At 45.8% G+C, this 19491-nt stretch overlaps 1 protein-coding gene across 4 annotated transcripts in view; it reads left to right on the forward strand.

Moving 5' to 3' along the window:
• The window catches only part of col12a1b (collagen, type XII, alpha 1b), a 60348-nt gene extending 55968 nt beyond the window's left edge, over nucleotides 1–4380 (forward strand). For 3 of the 4 annotated variants that reach the window (XM_040160972.2, XM_078093389.1, XM_078093391.1), the window contains 4 exons: nucleotides 36–221; nucleotides 330–398; nucleotides 1076–1246; nucleotides 3607–4380. In XM_040160972.2, the coding sequence (XP_040016906.2) occupies nucleotides 36–221; nucleotides 330–398; nucleotides 1076–1246; nucleotides 3607–3734 (554 nt within the window). In that variant the 3' untranslated portion in view covers nucleotides 3735–4380. Of the gene's footprint in view, nucleotides 1–35; nucleotides 222–329; nucleotides 399–1075; nucleotides 1247–2430 lie in introns of all 4 variants that reach the window. The other variant, XM_078093390.1, reaches the window with a different exon arrangement.
• The last annotated feature ends 15111 nt before the right edge of the window (nucleotides 4381–19491 follow it).

The following is a 19491-nucleotide window of genomic DNA, read 5'->3' on the forward strand; positions in this document are numbered from 1 at the left end:
GGCGCTCAACTCCTCCTCCTTCTTGTCCTTTTCAGCGCAAATGTCCCGCGTGGATACGCTGCTGAACCAGATCCCCAACGCCATTCACCGCAGCAACAACCCGGGCCCCCCGGGGCCCCCAGGGGCCACCGGCAACCAGGGACCGCGCGGAGAGCCTGGCGCCACGGGAAGGAGCGGTTTCCCCGGAAATTCAGGACCGCCGGGTCAGCCGGGAGAGAGAGGTGATATCACGATGTCATGATGTCATGTCCTTGTGTCTGTTGACTCCTCTCTGTTAATGGATACCTTTGTCAATACAAACCCCGGGTCGTCCCTTGTGTCCCCTTCAGGGATCGCGGGAGAGAAGGGTGAGCGAGGCTCGTCCATCGTGGGACAGAAAGGACCGAGAGGAGCTGCCGGTACGTCTCCTGGCGTCCTCCTGCCGTCCTGTCCTTCCTTCTCGGAGCTTCTCATGCTGAGGAGGAGGAGCAGGAGCCTCCAGCTATGTTTTCTCTTTCTAATTCTATGTTACAAATGTTTGTGGACTATTTCCAGCTGATGTTCAAGCAGGACGACGCAGAGCCGTAATCCTTTAGTTTGGAACTCATCAAACAGATGTTCAGAGGACACATCTGTTTTTTATGAATAATCACTGACATTTGGAGAACGTTATTTGATGAATGCAGATGTTGAGTTACCGTCTGCGTTGCGTCGTGTTCGCGCCGTTAAATACTTTATTAAAATACTTTATTTAATGAAAATAATGGAGAAAAAAATCAGGAAATCATCTTGTTTTATCAAGCAAAATAATGGAGGAAATGCTCCATACTGAAAGTTTAGAGTTATTCAGCTAAAAAACGATTTCTTGAATATAATATAATAAAAGTAAAAAAGTTTTGGATTTTAACTTAAATATATTTGATAAAATAAAAATAAATTAAAAATTCCTTTTTGTCTTTAAACTGCAGCATCATTGATCACTGTGAGTAATGAAAGTTATCGTAATGACAGATGTGATCAATAATCTGTGTCTCTACATGGGAATAAATTAAAGCAAAAACATTTTATTTTTCGTCCCAACAACCCCCCCCCCCAGGTCCACCAGGAGAAAGCAGAACAGGACCCACGGGCCCCTCCGGCGCCGCTGGCCCCCGTGGCCCCCCCGGGCGTCCAGGCTACGCCGGAGTCCGCGGCCCCCCCGGACCTCCAGGATACTGCGACTCCTCTCAGTGTGTCGGCATTCCGTACAACGGGCAGGGCTACGCGGGTACGTACCGCCACTTGCACGTCAAATAACTTCCTCTCTTTATTTTACTTTGGAGGAGCACTTCCTGCGCTCTGAGAGAGACGCTCGTTTTCTGTCTCCCGTCTGGGTGGAATGAGGACGTGGGCTGGGTTAGCCTGGCTTAGCACAAAGACTGGAAGCGGGGGGAAACAGCTATCCTAGCTCCCTCGGAAGTCCATCTTTAAATGGCCGGATATCCATGATATTATGTAATTTATATATTAGGGCTGTCAACATAAACATATTAATCCATGCGATTAATGTGGCCTAGATTAATGTAACAAAATATTTTAACGTAGTTAACAGGACCGGAAACGAAACGGCCGCTAGCTGCAGTCAGTTACATCAAGATGGAGAGAGCTTTTTGCATTGGAAGTAAAACAAACAGTGGTCCAACATGCGGCAGAGAACTGTGCAGAGAAATGACGTGTCAAACAGAAGGGGGGTGAGTGGCAAAGGGTTAGGGTTAGGGTTAGGGTTAGAGCAAAGTGCACGAGGAAAGCAGGAAAAGTCGCTAGTTCAACATGTTCCACCAGATGGAATTCTGCCTCCAAGATGATCAAATGTGTGTAGTTTGGGGTTTAAAATGACATTGCCATTTAAACAACAGTGTCTAAAATACACACTTTCTAAAGTGATTACTCATTACTTTTAAGATTTAGTCTTTAGAAGAAAAAACAATGGATTAAAAACAACATTCATTAATCGCCATTAATCGAGATTAATGAATTTCAAAATGTGTGATTAATTAGTTCATTTTTTTAATCTATTGACAACCCTATTTATATTATATAAGAGTTGTTATTTGTGTGTCGGCGACAGGAAGTCGTTGCACCTCGTGCTGCCAGCTTCACAGCCGCCATGTTGGTTGTTTACCTTTATAATTGGTTAATTGGTTAATAAGGTCAGGTCATTGTTAAATCTAGCGAGCTCTCGGTTGTTGAAATGATGCCATCGGATCTCAGTCCGATTTATCAGTTCAACGTCACTTAGGCGACCTGAACATCCCCCCAGACTCCTCCCACAGCCGCCGCCCCCCCGAGACAGAAAGCGAGGATCTCCCAGAGCGCGCGAGGCTGCTTCCTGTCCAGGATTAGTGCACGTGTGAAGTAGTCTGACTCTGCTTCCTCCCCACTGACTCCTCATCCTCTCTCGACCTGTTCCAGGTTCGCAGTAGACTTTATATGCCGCCTGCGCTGCTTTCACTGACCCCCGAACAAAACCCCCCAGTCCTATTTATCAGAAACACATGCACGCCGTAGAGCTGTTCTACAGTGGATAGCCAGCCCAAGGAGCCGCCATTAACACACCAACAACAACAACAACAACAACAAAGAGGGACACTAACAGCGACTCACAGCCTCCAGGGGCCTGTTTGCATCTTGACGCCAAAGACCAGAAACGCCGTGTTCGGGGGGAGGAGCATGCACCAAACAACAACAACAAACAAATACTAACAGCGGTTAGTTGTAGCAGCGCTCTCTGGTGTAAATAAAGTAATTCCTGTGATGTTTGGACGACATTTAGACACTGCTGGCCCTTTTGAAGCTCCTGTTTTCAGCCAATCAGCAACCTGCTGCTGGCTAGAAAAAGAAAAAAAACTGCCTCTTTTCTTTGTAACGATCTTCTAAAGCTTCTGAATCTGTGGTCATGTGACCAGGACGTGCAGATCGGACATCTTTTGTTTCTTTTATGCACCCGTCCCCCCCTGAGGAGGTTCTATTAAATACTAACCATGGAAGTTTCTCTCTTCTGGCAGCAGAAGAACTCCAATACGACGTAGAAATGTTTTGTTTTTGAGCGTTGCGGCAAGGGAACAGCGCTAAGCGGTTCAGGAGGAGGGGGCGTGTCCAACCCTAATACCCCGTCCACTAAAGCTGGCAGCCGATTGGTTCATTGGCTTCAGGAAATTGGTGGCCTCTCGGCCAATGAGAACTTAGATGCTCTCCTTGTTTAGCTTTCCAAAGTCCTTTAGTTAAGCTTTAAGCTCCAAACCAAACCCATGACTCCAGACCCAAAAGCCCCTGATGAAGGATGACATCATAATGAAAGATGACAGTTGATCTGTCTCAGAAATGATTTAACAATCAGATCATCTGAATCTCCGATTCTTGTAATACTTGATAAGCAAGTAATAAGTAAATAGACGATGCTTCTTCTCGATCGTAGCGTAACAGCTGCTGTGTGAAACAAGCGCTCCTATAAAGCCAGCGGCCACGCCCCCTCCATCGGTATCAGTGTTGCCCCCCCCCGCACCTCCCCTCCAACCCGGTCTGTTTGTGCATGTTAACGGAGGGAATGAGAACCTGTGCTCAACCGGCCCAAACAATATCTCCGAGCAGGCCGGTACCCGCCAGAACCCGACAGCCCGCCCCCCCCGGGCCCCGAGGATGAGGAGGAGGAGGATTCCCAGAGCCGCCGCCGCAAGAGGTCGCTACCCAGAAAGCCCTCCCGCGGGCTCACGCCATAAGCCCCCACCCTCCCCCCCCGGTTCTCCTCTCTGTGGTTTTTATGTCTGCACGTTGTACGCACACATTAAAAAAGGGGGTTTGACACCTCGACTTCATTGGAAAACACCTTCAAACGTCTTCAAACGTATGTGAATATTCATTTTCTGTAGCAGGCTGAGGGTTTGGGAGGAGGGGGGGGGGCAAAGAATAACAAACCTCAACGATCCATGAAACAACAAAAGAAACAGCCGACCTGCGAGCTTTCCTCTTTTTGGCTTGTAACATATTGCATCATGTTTGTTTGAAGTAGCGTTGCCGTGGTAACGAAGCTAAAGAAAACAGAGAGAAAATGTTTGTTCACAGTTAAATATAATATTCCTAAACACAGCTTTCATCTTGTATTTATCAGTTTCTTTATTCCGTCACAGCTCATTTTAACATAACAAGGTGGAATGAACGTCAGTGGTGTATTTTTAGTATATTTTGTTTTTGTTACTTTTCCTTTTTTTTCTTTTTTAACCAGAATATAGTTGTTGTCATTCTTGTCATTTTCTCAGTATGGAATGCGTCATGTTTGAACTGCAGATTGAGGATTTCACGGCCTTATTTTCTTATTTATTTCTGAAAACAGAAGAGGCATTTTTCAATAAAACTACTGAAAATTTAGAGCTCGACTGTGACTGTTTATTCAAAGAGAAAATCCACCTCTAATATAAATCACTGCATGTATTAATACGCATGAAATGAAATGTTTTGTAGAACATTCACTTTTTAAGTAAAATGTCATCATAAAATACTAAACCAGCACTAAACTTCTGCTCTTAATTGATGACGTTCATCGGCAGTCTGAAGCGTTAATATTAATAATATGAATAATCCCAATAAACAATCTCGTACACTCAGAACATTTCCAATTTATTACATGATGAATTCATTCATTCACACAGGCTATGCCTTTTTCTCGTGATAGCTCAAAATAAAGTATAACTATTTAATGATATTTGTTGGAATACCATTCTATGACCAATTAAATTATTTCAGTGTATTTTTATTATATTAAGTATTTTTGCCTATTTTTCAGGATATCCTTTAATTATCAAAGTATAATACAGCCTTTTCATGACCTAATTTGACACACTATAATTCACTTTTTCATATAGCATTTCAAATCATAAAATTAGTATAGTATAGTATGTTAAAGATATATTAACATACGGGCCACAGGATTGCAGTATACAGTATACTGTCCTTGCAGAGTGACCCTAAAAGAATGAATCCACAAAGTGGATCAATCATCTAAAGCTCTGAGTAACGGGCTAAAGGATCCTGGGTAACATCCGCTGAAGCAGTTCCTCTACCTCCAGATGAAGGTCTACAGGATGAAGATGATGAAGACCAGATTCAGCCTTCAGAGCCACTGGACCGGGTCTCCTTCCTGCAGTGGAAACCAGCAAAAATCAAATTGGAAAGTGTCTTTAAAGTGTTTCAGCCACTTTTTATTTTCTGCGACCCTGAACTTCACTGCTGCTTTCCCTCAAATATTTTCCCCCTGAATCATCACCACAAACATGAAGCTTAATAACAGAGCGCACGAGTGAGAGCAATTCATCTCTGGGCTGGAAACATGGCCCGTCACCATGGAAACGCCTCATCATCGCTCAGTCAAACTTTCGGATCCATCTGCAGCTTGGTGTATATATATATATACCATATATACCATATATATATATATATATATATATATATATATATATATATATATGTGTGTATATAGACATATATATGTCCTCTCTTCTCCAGTCGAGAGAAGCAGCTTATCAGCGGCTTTGAAATCTGGTGGCTTAACGACACATTTCCTTCAAACGCCGTCATCGGTCCTTTTGGCTCAGGGGAGAAATGGAGGTTGTGCACACATGAGAGAAGACGCCTCGTTGGTCTGGACTCACACTCCTTCTGCTGTACACCTTCCAGATCATTTTCAGTCGGCCCAGGTTCCGTCTAATGACACCTCTCTGCGTTCGGGGGGGGGGCGCTGAGGCCAGGCCAGTGTCTACACGTCGCCGTTAAGCTTCCAGCTCTACTTTTGAGGCTCTCAGCAGAACTATTAACTATTAACTAAAAGGCCAAAGGTGACCTCATGGAAAGTCTGGCGACCCCCCCCCCCCCGCCGCCTGCTGTTCAGACCGCCAAAACCCCCCCAGCATCGCCCCCGGTCCACCGCGACGTTGTTTATGGAGGGAGTTTGACATTAGTGAGCCGGCGCTTCAACGAGGCACAGATGATGTCATCGGCTGGTTCTGTGAAGCCAGTTGGAACCAGTAGGAAATGTGCATTAACGACAGTAAATCTGTGGCTCCGCCCACCTGGGTTATTCATTATCTCTAGTTAGTTAACTTTGTGATACAACATGACATAGATGACCCAGCTTTAATGGGCTCAAACATGCTAACAGGCTGATTTCCAGAGAGACGCTGCTCTTCTTGGAAGGAGGAAGCTCCTTCAGGCAACTTTGATGGATGAGTTGAGGTCTGTACTTCACAGATCCTCTGGAGGCGTTCGGTCACTAGACAGCAGCTGCTCCCTGTGGGGCCTCTGAGCAAGGCATCAAACTGTGAACCTCTGTGAGCAGAGCTGCAGACTGGGAACCTCAGGTCCTTTAGCTACTGTAGCTTCTGGGCTGTTGCTTTAATAAAATAAAGTTAATGTTAACAACAACTGGCATTAACGGACCTTTCAGTGTGTAATCTCTCCAATAAATCACCATTATTCTTTCAGCGTTATGAGCAGTCGAAGCTCTGCGGTAAAGAGGAAATACGTTTCCACACATGCGCGTATCTGTTTTATTTATTGGGGAATTAAAGCTGCTGGAAGCTGATTCATCGGCATAATAAACTAAAAGTTGTCCAAAGAAAAGTAAACGACCTCTAGAGGAAATAAAAGCACAAAGATCAGCTCGATGTGGAGATTTATCATCGAACAACCACCAACGGAGGCATCGTCACTATCGCAGCAACAAAATGAAGCTTTTTATTTGGGTGTATTTGTGTGTCATCGAGTTCTGACTAAAGGTCACAGGGTTCATTCGTGCATTCGACTCAAATCTAACAGCTAGCGACTTGAGTGACAACGTGATGCGTTCAGGCTCCAATCAGTAACTGTCACAAACTGGTAGGTGGCGGCAGGACTCAAACGCACAGTTTGAAAACAAAAAAGGACTTTAATGGTCAAAATACAAAAAAAGGCAAAACGCAGACAGGAACCAGGAACAGGCAAGACACTGAGGGGAGGACCCTCAGGATTCAGGGTTGAGCAATCAATGACGCGACAAAGCACACATGACACACAGGGCTTAAATACACCGGGAGGAGCAGGTGATTGGACACAAACAATCAGACAATCACAGGGGATGACAGGACAAGGCAGGAAGTGAAGTTAACCCAGGGACACATAAATAAATAAATAAAACAGGAAACAAACCCACACCGTGACAGTAACATCAGTATCGAGCTAAAGTGTTTCGTGATGGAGTTTATGGTTGCAAACTGTTCTTTAGGTGAGCTCGCAACAACTGGATCGACCCTGCAGTCGTGTTTATGGGATTTAGTCAGCAGCTCTTATAAATGATACAAAACAAAGGCGACATTTAATGACCGTGAGTTCCGTAATCGGAGGGAAGGCTGACAGACGCCTGAGACTCACTGCAGCTAAATACTACGCGTTTTATTTCCCAATAAAATGTGCATTTGTTTGCTTATTTAAGTTAACAGTTTTCCGTCTACTTTCCATGAAGACAAATGGAAAGTGACTGTTGCTGTGGTGAAGTCATCTCTTGGAAATGAACCATCCTCATTGTTTTACCATCCAGGGATCAGTACTCTGAATAAGTGAGGGACGTCCAGCAGATGTTTGCTGAGAGGCGTCGCTCTGGACAGAAGAAGCTTTTTAACTAATCAAAGAGAGCAGAGCTCATATGATACGGGATCACAAAGCCGGCCGATACGTCTCTCCTCAATCAGCCTCTTTCCCACAATGCACTGCTAGCGGTGACTCACTACTCACATGCTGACCACCCCCCATTCCTCCCCCATTCCTCCAGCTGCATCGTGGGCTTTATTTTACAGAAACGACTACTTCGTATGAAAAGGGGAATGACATCATCATCATGAAGCAACTGGACGATGTTGTCGCTCTCTGCGGATTCATTACAGAAAGGCCTGAACTAAATGAGAAGCTTGTTATGAACAATGTGTCCTTCAGCAGCTCACATCGATGACGTTGCTTTCATCGGATAAAACAGCCACAACACGTTTTTCGTGGACTTTGTGGTGTGTTCACGTGTCTTGGTGGTGTGTTCACGTGTCTTGGTGGTGTGTTCACGTGTCTTTGTGCCGGATGCTTCCACAGAGTTCACTACATATTACACTAACGCATGTCACTCAACATGCGTGTTGGGTGTTCATCACGCAGTGCAGCTGTGCACATGATTATGTGGAAAACATTTAGTTGTTAATGAGGACCTCATTGGCGGCCAGTTCATAACAACACCACATGTCTCACATGTTCATTTTCTTCCACTTTGACCCCCCTCAGATATAGAAACACGTTACACTAAATGATTTACTATGTGTAGAATCTCCTCTCAGTCCGTCTCTGGTTTGAGATCCACAAACATCTTCTCACATTGAAGACAAAGATCGTTGATGTTGTGGTGAAAACGTTTGGTGCTTTCAGACAAACTCGATGTTTAATAATCACAGTTATAGATTGTGATCATCGGGATGAGACGGGGACAGAAGTCATGCGGTTGTTTGTTCCCTCCCTCGGGGGGGGGGGCGATTATTACGGCTGCAGGAGAGGTCAGAGGTCACATGTGTCTCCGCTCCGCTGCAGCTCGTTTACAGAGAGAGACTTTTCTCTTTTAGGATCTGCTGACATTTCGCATGAAAACCAGAAGAATTATTATAATTAGACAAACGTGGGTTTTGTTGGACATTATGGACATTTGTTGTGTAACGCTGTAAACGCTTGTGATTGCGACTTTTATGGCTGAGTCAAGCGTAGTTAAACCACATGCTCATTTAGAAAAAACTTTATGGTGTTATTTTTATTATGTCACCTGACATCAGCTGGCCGAAACTGTTTTGAGAAAAAGAAAAGGAAAAGTCACATCCGATGAGTTAACCGCTATGAAAAGGTGTCACATGACCAAATGAGTAAATGACACATGCAGTGGACTGGTCTCTGCTGGAGGACTTGGTCTGCCCACGGTGGACTGGTCTCTGTGACACGGAGGGAGAGCCCAGATGCAGCCAGATGTTTGTCTGGTAGAAGCAGTGGAGCTTCTCAGATTCCTCCACAGAATGTAGACATATGGTGGAGCATCAATCCGTCTCCCGCTGTCAGGCTCGGTTCCAGATGTGGACCTCTGCACGTCTGCTCGTGGAGCTGAAGACCCTTAAAGGCCACATGGGGCAAACACGTGTTGCCCTGAACTAAGTGAAGGTCCAACTACTGACGACCTAAAGACCCCCTGAAGAAGAAACAGTGTCGGTACTGAAGCACTGATACACGAGTGGAAGAGAAGTCTCTCATCTTTGATTGTTTCTTGTGACGTCCTTGAGTTGTTGGATCCACGTGAGATGTTCGGAGGGGAAATGTTTCTTACTTATAACAAATCAAAGACATCTAACGGCCACTAATTATTTTGTAAACAGAAACTTTTGGGAAGCAACGTTTAACCTCTCAACAATCACACGTGTGTGTGTGTGTGTGTGTGTGTGTGTGTGTGTCTCCTCTTAAAGGGCCAGCGCATTGAGCGCAATAACACAAGGAGCTTACTGCCTGTTGTAATTTAAACTGTGAACTGAGAGTCCTCTTCTAAAGCAGGAGGACATTGATGGAGACGCTCCTCGACACGTTTCAACAGCAATGAACTTTCATGGACAAACCTCCACCACCTCCCAGACACCTCCACCTGCTCAGCAACGCGGGGTTCACTGCTACGTCATCTCTCAGGGCTCGACCACGCTCACCTCGAAAGCCTTCACTCGAAAAGAGCTTTAGGTTAGTGGCCAAAGGTCAGCGTGGACGCGGAAAAAGATCCTCTCTGATTTTGTTTAAGACGACGGACGCTGTGGATTTACGAACTCACTGGCGCCTCTCCAGGTTACAGGTGGTACTACCAGACAGGTTAGCTGGTTAGCGGGTTCGCATTCTCGGGACGGGACGCAGTCACACGTTGCTTTGTGGGGGTTTTGTGGTCCCCATCTTGTTTTCACTTCAGATATTCTCACGTCTTTGCCTGCTGACAGATCATAATCAGGAAAATATTTGCACATCTTGGTTCAATCTTCTCCCTTTTCAACTCGAGCCAAAGGACGGCTGTCTGTTTCATGTCACATTAGTCTGCTCCAGAACAGAAAATAACCAACAACTTGTGTCGACTGCCGTCTGTGACCCAACACGAGATCTCCCTCCTTCTAAACACTTCACAGACTTCATCCGGCGAGGAGTTTGGGAGGAGGAGATGTTCTCTGTTCAGAAGCAGCCGGCTGGTAGAACGTGCAGCTTGTCTTAAGAAGGTCTCACACATCAGCAGCAGCAAAACATTCTTCTTCAGCGTTTGTCCGGCTGAAAGCCAAGTCGATGATGGTGATGATGATGATCACAGAAAAAACACATTCACTTATGTAAATCTAACTAAATCTAAATCTAACTGCTAACTAGCTACTAACAAGCGCTTAACTTCCTGTAAAAAAACAACTTTAAATCGGATATTGAAACATGAACACTGAAATGAAGAGAAACCAGAGACCCTAAACTCGTGTTTACAATGTTTACTGAGGGAACAAATCAAGAGAGAAGTAGAGTCATTTTCTCATAGACGTCTATGGGAGAGGCTGGTCACTACACAGAATGCAGCTGACTTCCTTTAAGAACAGGTTGTTGTTCTGGTTGCTTTACGTTCATTTGGTTTTCTAAACAAACTGTACCTACTTACTTTCAAACCAACAATGATGTTTTCCATAAACATAACTTACGTTTTGCTGCGTGACGTCGTCCCCTAAAAGAAGTTCATGTCCTGCAGACTTCCTTCCTCCATCTGTGAGACACATGAGCAGCAGGAAGATGTCAGAGAGAACAGGTCCACTCACACACACACACACACACACACACACACACACACACACACACACACACACACACACACACACACACGTGTGTCTAACAGACACACACCACTTCAAAGTGGGACAGGACAAACACACTCTGCTTTACGTCCTGCGGAAGCTCAACGGTCCGTCAAGAATCAGGAATAAATCTAAAGCTGTAAATTGTAAAGACGGAACAATTATTTAAAGATGTACAAAGAAATTACAATGTTACTTGATATATAAGTAACAATACTTCACTTTTCTTTTATCTATGATTTCATTATTTACTTACTTTCACATATTTTTGACATATGTGAAATTGTGAAATTTGTGAAATTTATTTAATTGTCTGTCATTAAAAGGGTATTAATGTGAATATCTGAGCCGTGGTGTGAGGAACACGTGGAACCTCCTCACATGTCATCTTAAGGATCCACATTCTCATAAAAACAGATGGCTCCTTTTTTGTAAAAGTTTACGGCAGACATCATTGACTCATCAAACTCAACCACCGACGTGTCCGCTGTCCTCTCTCCGTCTGAGGTTTAATCATAAACACTGAAACATTCTACAGCTTCATTTCTCTCAAACGTTTGGCTTTCTTCCCCTTTGTAATATTTGTTTTGTTCCTGTTTCCAACATGAAGAACAAATACTGTTCTTTGTCCTCCTTCGGTTGGTCGAGGAGCTCCGAGACCTTCTTCTCTGCTCATTGGACGGCTCCTTTATTTTACAACAGTCCCAACGAGAGGCGGCCAGACCTCACATCTGTGATGCATTTCTCTACAAGAGGTCACGTTTGATTTTCCTTTTTGCTGATAAGAAGAAATACAATCTTTGACATAAAACTCCCCATTTCTGGTAAATTCAGGATTCTATTGATGCTGCACAGAAGAACCTGAAATCCAATGAGCGTCCAGAGGAATAAACGTCCCGGCTTACGACGGAGAGCAGCTTGATTGATGAGGGAAACTTATGCACCCGTTTGCCTCACGTCAAGGAGAAGAGATTTCATTACAAAGTATGTGAGGAACTCTGAAGCCAAACATCAACCTTCGGGACAACGGGAACGAGTCCATCAAGGTGACGGCAGCGAAGAGGAAGTTTCTCCTCAGTTAAAGAGGAGGAGGAGGAGAGCGATGAGGATAATCTACTTCGTTGGTGATTATTTATTACCTGAGTGAACTCTGCTACGTCAGCGGAGGAGAGACAGAAACACGTGAGAACGTCTTCTTCTGTTGGGCATCGTGTCTTTGCACAAATGGCTCGATGGCCCCGACGGTTAAAGTGTGGTTCAAACATCCACATCATAACAGCCAACGTTACTTTGTAGAACATTAAATCACTGCAATGGGACAAACTGCACGATTGTTATTTTTTCACTTGAACCGAATTAAAGAAGGAAAACATTTTTTATGTATTCCTCCCTAATTACGCTTATAGTATAAAAAAGCAGCAAAACAAAAGCTAGATCTCTGAACACACAGATCCAAAAAAAATGAACACAATTTATTTTTGCTTTGCGTTTGAGTTTTCGAGTTTTTTCATAATTTCTCCCATTAAAATGTTTGAACAAATACATTTTATTTGAGGGTTTATTTGTTTGTAGAAGAAGTTGTTCGTACATCTTTTGGCCTTTGGTCGTTAAAACCTCCAAACTCGTCTTTCCAAGTTTGATCTGGGACGTGTCTCTCAACACAGGTCCACGCGGTGTCCAATAAATGGGCGCGGTCACAGCGGCGGCGTCCATTGGACCACCGCTTTGAAGCGGGCGGAGCCATCTATGGGTGGAGCTGTGGAAGAGCGTAGAGGAAGAGGAAGTAGTCACGGTGACGTCACTTGTCGGTTTGTTGACCGGTGCGTTGAAGCTTCCGGTTTGGATATTTCGCCGTCGCCATCTGAGAGAATCGCGTCTTCCTCGCCTTCCTCGGCCCTCACAGCTTAGATGGCAGAGGAGCTACGTTGGGTTAGCGCTGGCTAACGGGCTAACGGGCTGCAAAAAAGACGCAGCTTGCACTGGTGACGCCACGTTTTAAAGGAAGGCGAAGCAACCGGCGGCAGTGACAGAACCGCAGCGCAGGTATCTGCGTTGTCCTGACTGTCGGCAGGAAAGCAGTCATTCTATGTCATTTTATGTCCCTGTATCAGCGTAGCAACCAAAGCAGCTCTGCACTCTCCCCTTTACGGGCCCCGGCTGCCTGCGACACCTCCAATCAGTTATGAAATCATATCAAGAGGTAAACAGGTGTCACTCAGCATCGTGACGGGGGAAATCGCTGTGAGCGTCGGGGCGTTTGTTTGGCAGCGGAGCTGGTGACACATTTAAATCTTCTTGCCGACAACCAGGAGAAACCTTTTACCCACTGAGGGGGAACGAGGGACGGCTTAAGGGGACAAAAGAAAAGGAGAGGAGGTGTTTGGGCGTCCCTGGCGGTCGCGTCACTGACCAACAATCTCTGCTTGTCTAAGAACTGGAGTTTACGCGTAGAAGAAGAAGGGATCCTCTTCCTCTTCCTCCTCCTCTTCCTCCTCCTCCTCCTCTTCCTCTTCCTCTCCTCTCCAGACACTGGTCTCAGCATCGCCTCTCGTCTGACTGATGATCTCTTTCTTTGTGGAGATATCGTCTTTCCAGACGCGGTCAACCCGAGGTGAAATGTAGTAGTGGAAAAATCTCCTCCTCCTCCTCCTGGTCTCATCTGCTGCATGCTGGAAGTAGAGCGTTACCCATCAGCAGCAGAGCTCTTTGCACACGTGGAGGCCTGCAGAGAGCTCTGCTGACCCCTGATGGACCAGACCTGTTCTTTTTGAGGTACTGTGAGGAACTTCGATCTCACTGTAGTCCTGGTCCTCTCTGAACATTTGTTCACTTTTTTTCCATGAAGTTCATCGCTTGAACTTATTTGTAGACTTTATATTTTTCAATGTTCTTCCATTCAGTTGGATGAATAATGAACTTTGCTGCCACGGTTACAAATCAGTTCCTCTTAGGAAGAGATCTTTATTTGCAGCAGGACTCGACAGCGTCCATGTGAGACGACTCCTGACACTTTGAAATGCTTCAAGAAAGAATCCTACAGATGTCAAAAGAAAGAATCCTCCAGCTGCTTTTTCTAACGTGGTTTGAACCCGATATTCAAGCCCCGGAGTCACAAATCCATAAACTTCAGCAGAGAGCGTGACAGACATGTTGACGTCCAGCTCGAGTTCAGCAGCACAAAGAGATACAAAATATTTCTCTTGTTGATGATTGAAATGAGAAAAATGTTCAATCCTCAGGTGATATAAAAGGTACATCTCCTGTTCTACCCAATGACGTCAGAGAGCATGAATCCACCTCAGCTGTGACCCAGCTGCTACAATCTATGATTCCATTCCTCAGAATGTGATGGACCTCTGGTTCCCAGATCGACGGAGCAGGAACCCGGCGCTCAGAGTCCACAAAGACGACCACGGCGTGAACCCCGTGGGCCTCCACATGTTTCAATCACGTGACTTTGAACTACGTGTTCCACAAAGGCCTCTTTCCTCTGAAGCCCTACGTTGGACCTGGAACCTACGCCTGATTAAGTTCAAGCAGGCGGAACACTGCGAGATGCAGATCTTTAGTTTAGCAGTTAATGGGTTTGAGGCTCCACGAAGTGCAAAGCTCTGAAGAACAGCTTCCAGAGATACGACCGCCTGGTCAGCAAGTCTTTAAACACAAACCACTTTCCCAGAGTAGTCCGGTGAATGAAGTAGCGCAGAGGAGTCGTATAAGGATTAAATACGACTGTAACGCCTTTATGTAAAAGGGAAAAAAGACGGGAGAGTTTGACTGGAAAGTGTTCAGACGCCACAGGCGAAACCCGAGCGTTAATGAAAGAGAGCGTCTATCAGAGGCGTGTGCGTGTGTGGACACGCGTGTGATCACAGGCAGAAGGTGTGACAGCTTTCTGACAGGCAGTAATTGAGATGTATGACCAACTCAAAAAGCACACAAAGACACGCTGCATATGTATGAAATGATGAAGAAGATGAACAAGTCTTTTCACCTGAATAGTAACTAACAACACAACCGTGTTTGTTGAGTCACACAAACGATGCAGTGCAACATTGTTCTTCATTCAAGAGGTTTTTATTTGAGGTGAGGCATTTGATCATTGTGTTATAAAAGAAGTATATAATACGTGTTCTGGGGTACCAAAGAGATTCTGACAGTCCTCTCAGGTTTCCCTGTAGCACTAAAGGTTCCACGTAGAACCATCTACTCTTTGTCTAGAAACTGGCCTCTCAGGGTTCCACACGCAGCAGTTCTACACAGAACCCTGTGAGGTGACTCTAGGACCATCAATGGGTTCTATGTACATGTCGAGCTTACTGAACCAGGTTCTGGTCTACAGGGTAGAGAACCTTTGTTCTCACAAAGGCAATTTTTCATTTGAATGAAGGTCTTTAACCCTTTGATTCTTTCACAGCTGGATCATTCTCCTCTGATCCATTGATCCTGATAAAAAGGCTCTGAAGAACATATCAGCGACCTGTCAATCAGTGCTTAGCCCCGCCCTAAAGCACCCCCTACCTTGTGGTCTATCAGAGACCTGTCAGAAAACCAGGAGCTGGTGTTGGTTCTGGTTTTTCCGTTGGTCCCTGGGCTTGGGTCGACAGCTTGAATGACTCACACTTTCTCCTCTCGATCGTCTCCGCCTGCTTCTCGTTACTCTTGGTTGGTGATGGAGTGAGTCCGGGGCAGCACCCCACGCTGGGTTTATGTAGGACCGACACAACAGCTGAGGCTTGAGGGGGGGTCATGCTGTGGGTTCTGCTCAGGATCTAACGTAACTCTCGCCGTGGTGTTCAAAAGCAGCTTGGAGTTGTTTTCACATTTATAGAGGTTTTAGCTTCATGTCCACATTCTTTCAGTCGTGTCCTGTAATTGAGGAGGTCAAAGCCTCATTTAGAGGAAAGGATCAGGTTGTTTTTAGCAGGTGCTGCACAAACGAAACCATCTGCATCTTCTTCCCGTTTCATTGAAGTACAACAGAACGAAACAAACATAAAACGTTTCATAACAAGACAAACGTGTCTCTGTTTCTTCATCCTGAAACATTCGTTGAAATGGGAACAAAACAAAAATGCAACAATAGTACTTGGTTAATGGTTACGAGTTCTTCTCCTCCTGGACCTCTTAATAACCAACATGTGTCGGCTTGTGGATTCCACTCCATCATCAAAGGTCGCACAAACCGAGCCACTTGAACCTCAACACAAAGCAACGTCTTGCTCTTTCTTCTTCAGGAAGTGGAGCCGTAAGTAAACACAACAAACAGATGGAAGTAAATATGGATGGAGGCCTCCTCCATCGCGGGAGGCTTTGTATCTGCAGAGAGACGTTTCTTCTTCTTCTGTCCAAACTGCCTCCAGCTGTTGGTCCTCAAAGCAGCGGATGGTTTTCACGTGTTTATCATCATTATTGTTAGTGATTTGTAATCCACGACATGTCACAACATTACTTTTATGTCTTAATAAAGAATAATTTCTCTAAAGGGAACTTTCATTTGACTGGTGCCCCCTGTGGACGGAAGTGGTAGCGTCTCCAGCACCAGAATCCCTCCGCAGAACCTCTCATTCTACTACAGGGCATCACAGGTTGACCCCTCAGTCCAGGTTCCCTCGGGCCCCCCTACCCTGCAGAAGGTCCAGCAATGCATTGTGGGTCTCCAGAGGAGGGAGGGGTTTGTTCCTGAAACACATCACAGCATTCAACATGCTGTAAACTCATAAAGAAGTGATCTGTTTGGGTAAAATGTTCCTGTTTTTGAATCAGGAATCAGGAAACATTTATTGCCAAAATATGTCAAACATACAAGGAATTTGTCTTGGCAGCTGGTGCGGGACAGTAGACAAGACAGCAGTGCACAAGTAATGAAATAAAGTAAAATGAAATGCTAATGCAATGGGTTAGTAGAATAAGGCTATGGGTTAGTATAAAACAAGAGAATAAAGTTAAAAATTTAAAATATTAAAAAAGTACAAAAATATTAAGCATAAAGTGCACTAGCGAACAAGTGACGAGTGACGTCAAAGTGAAAAATTACAGTTAAAGTGACATGTGCAGTGTGCAGGGGAGTGACCGGTGGAGTGTTATAGTCAGTCAGTGGGGGACCGGGCTCTGTTGATGAGCCCGACTGCCGACGGGAAGAAACTGTTCATGTGGCGGGAGGTCTTCGTCCTGATGGACCTCAGCCTCCTGCCAGATGGAAGGGGCACAAACAGTTTTTGTCCGGGGTGGGAGGGGTCGGCCACGATCTTTTTAGCTCGCTTCAGAGACCTGGAAGCGAACAAGTCTTGCAGGGACGGCAGATTGCAGCCGATCACCCTCTCTGCAGAGCGGATGACACGCTGCAGCCTGCCCTTGTCCTTGGCTGTGGCTGCAGCGTACCAGACGGTGATGGAGGAGCAGAGGATGGACTCGATGATGGCCGTGTAGAAGTCGACCATCATCGTCTTTGGCAGGTTGAGTTTCTTCAGCTGCCTCAGGAAGAACAACCTCTGCTGAGCCTTCTTGGTGATGGAGCTGGTGTTCAGCTCCCACTTGAGGTCCTGGGTGATGATGGAGCCCAGGAAACGGAAGGAAGCCACAATAGTGACGGGGGAGTCACACAGGGTGATGGGGGAAGGTGGGGCTCTGTTCCGCCGGAAATCCACAACCATCTCCACTGTCTTTAGAGCGTTGAGCTCCAGGTTGTTCTGACTGCACCACGACACCAGATGGTCAGACTCCCATCTGTAGGCGGACTCATCACCACCAGAGATCAGTCCAATGAGGGTGGTGTCATCCGCAAACTTCAGGAGCTTGACGGACTGGTGGCTGGAGGTGCAGCTGTTGGTGTACAGGGAGAAGAGCAGAGGAGAAAGAACGCAGCCTTGGGGGGAACCGGTGCTGATGGTCCGAGAGGCTGAGACATGTTTCCCCAGCTTCACGTGCTGCTTCCTGACAGACAGGAAGTCTGTGATCCACTTGCAGGTGGAGTCGGGCACGTGCAGCTGGGAGAGTTTGTCCTGCAGCAGAGACGGGATGATGGGGTTGAAAGCAGAGCTGAAGTCCACAAACAGGATCCTGGCGTAGGTTCCTGGGGAGTCCAGATGCTGGAGGATGTAGTGGAGGGCCATGTTGACAGCATCGTCCACAGACCTGTTGGCTCTGTAGGCGAACTGCAGGGGGTCCAGGAGGGGGTCGGTGAGGGACTTCAGGTGGGACAGGACTAGCCGTTCAAAAGACTTCATGACTACAGAGGTCAGGGCGACGGGCCTGTAGTCATTGAGTCCTGTGATCCTGGGCTTCTTGGGAACAGGGATGATGGTGGAGGCCTTGAAGCAGGCTGAATTATATTTTGTTGTTATTTACAACCTGCAGCCTAATAAAAAGCAGAAACTCACCACACAAATAAATATAAATAATGTGTATGTATTAATTGCCACATGTATTTATTTATTTTAGTTGTTGAATTATACGTGAATAAATGAGTACCTTCTCCTCTTCTAACAGGTGTAAACAGGAAGTGACCATATTTGGACTGAGGACAACGTAGAGACGCAAAATACGCCTCTGGTAGAAAATAAAGGCCATGCAGATATTACGCTGCAGATTACTCATCACTCAGAAAGCAGTCAGCTCTCCATCTTCAGTTTCACTGATAAAAAACAAATGTTTTGTCTCTATAAACCGTCCAAATACTCAGACGACTCCCGCTGATTTATCGTCATGTTCGTCCAATAAAGGATCTTTGATGAGAAGAAAACATCCTGAGGGGCCGCTCACGTCCTCAAACCGTCCCTCAGAGATTACATCACAGCCGCTTTCTGCTGGGATGAGAATACAGAGCTGAATGTGGGGGTCAGAGGTCACAGATGTACCCCCAAACATGGACCGGAGCGATTGTCAATGTGAACTAACAGATGCGTTGTGTCTGATTGATGTTGACCTGTTGTCTTGAAATGCACGTTTAAACAAAAGTCTCTTAGTGGTGCTGAGAACCAATCAGATGACCACCTTCCTACAGGCCGGCTACCGCTGGGTTTGACAGCGACAGAACAAAATATACAATCAGCACTCAGACTGGTTCCACATCTCCCTCATTTGGGGGGAGGAGTGGGGGATGGGGGGCATCTGCCTCCCATTACCGGGCCGCCAGAGAGGCTCGTCTGCTCTCTCAGGCTGCTCAGCAGCCCGAGTCCAGGACGTTGTTAAACCCAGTCAGTGGTGAGCTTGCTGCCAGGAAAAGCTTTTCTTTCCCTGAGCGAGAGCGCCCCCTGCAGTTGGAGCCGGCCTGGGTGGGGGTTGGGGGCCTGGGAATCAGCATCGCACAATGTTTCTATTTCAAATTGTCCATGAACTCGTTTTTGTCAAAACTCCACGAACGTGTTTGTGAAATAATCCCTGATTTTATGTTCCATCTTCATCCCTCATTGTTTCTGTGTAAATACAGTAAGTAAGTACAGACGTCTGCTGGTGACCCGTGTTTAAGGTTATATTGTAATGAATTGTGAGTAAATGTCACGGACCCACGTGACGTTCTGCCACAGACGGTCTGAGGACATTTTGAGTGCTATTATGAACATTTTGCCAGAGAGAATTGCCCAGAATT

Source organism: Gasterosteus aculeatus, chromosome 18 (assembly GCF_964276395.1).
Source record: "Gasterosteus aculeatus chromosome 18, fGasAcu3.hap1.1, whole genome shotgun sequence".
Classification (NCBI taxonomy): Eukaryota; Metazoa; Chordata; class Actinopteri; order Perciformes; family Gasterosteidae; genus Gasterosteus; species Gasterosteus aculeatus.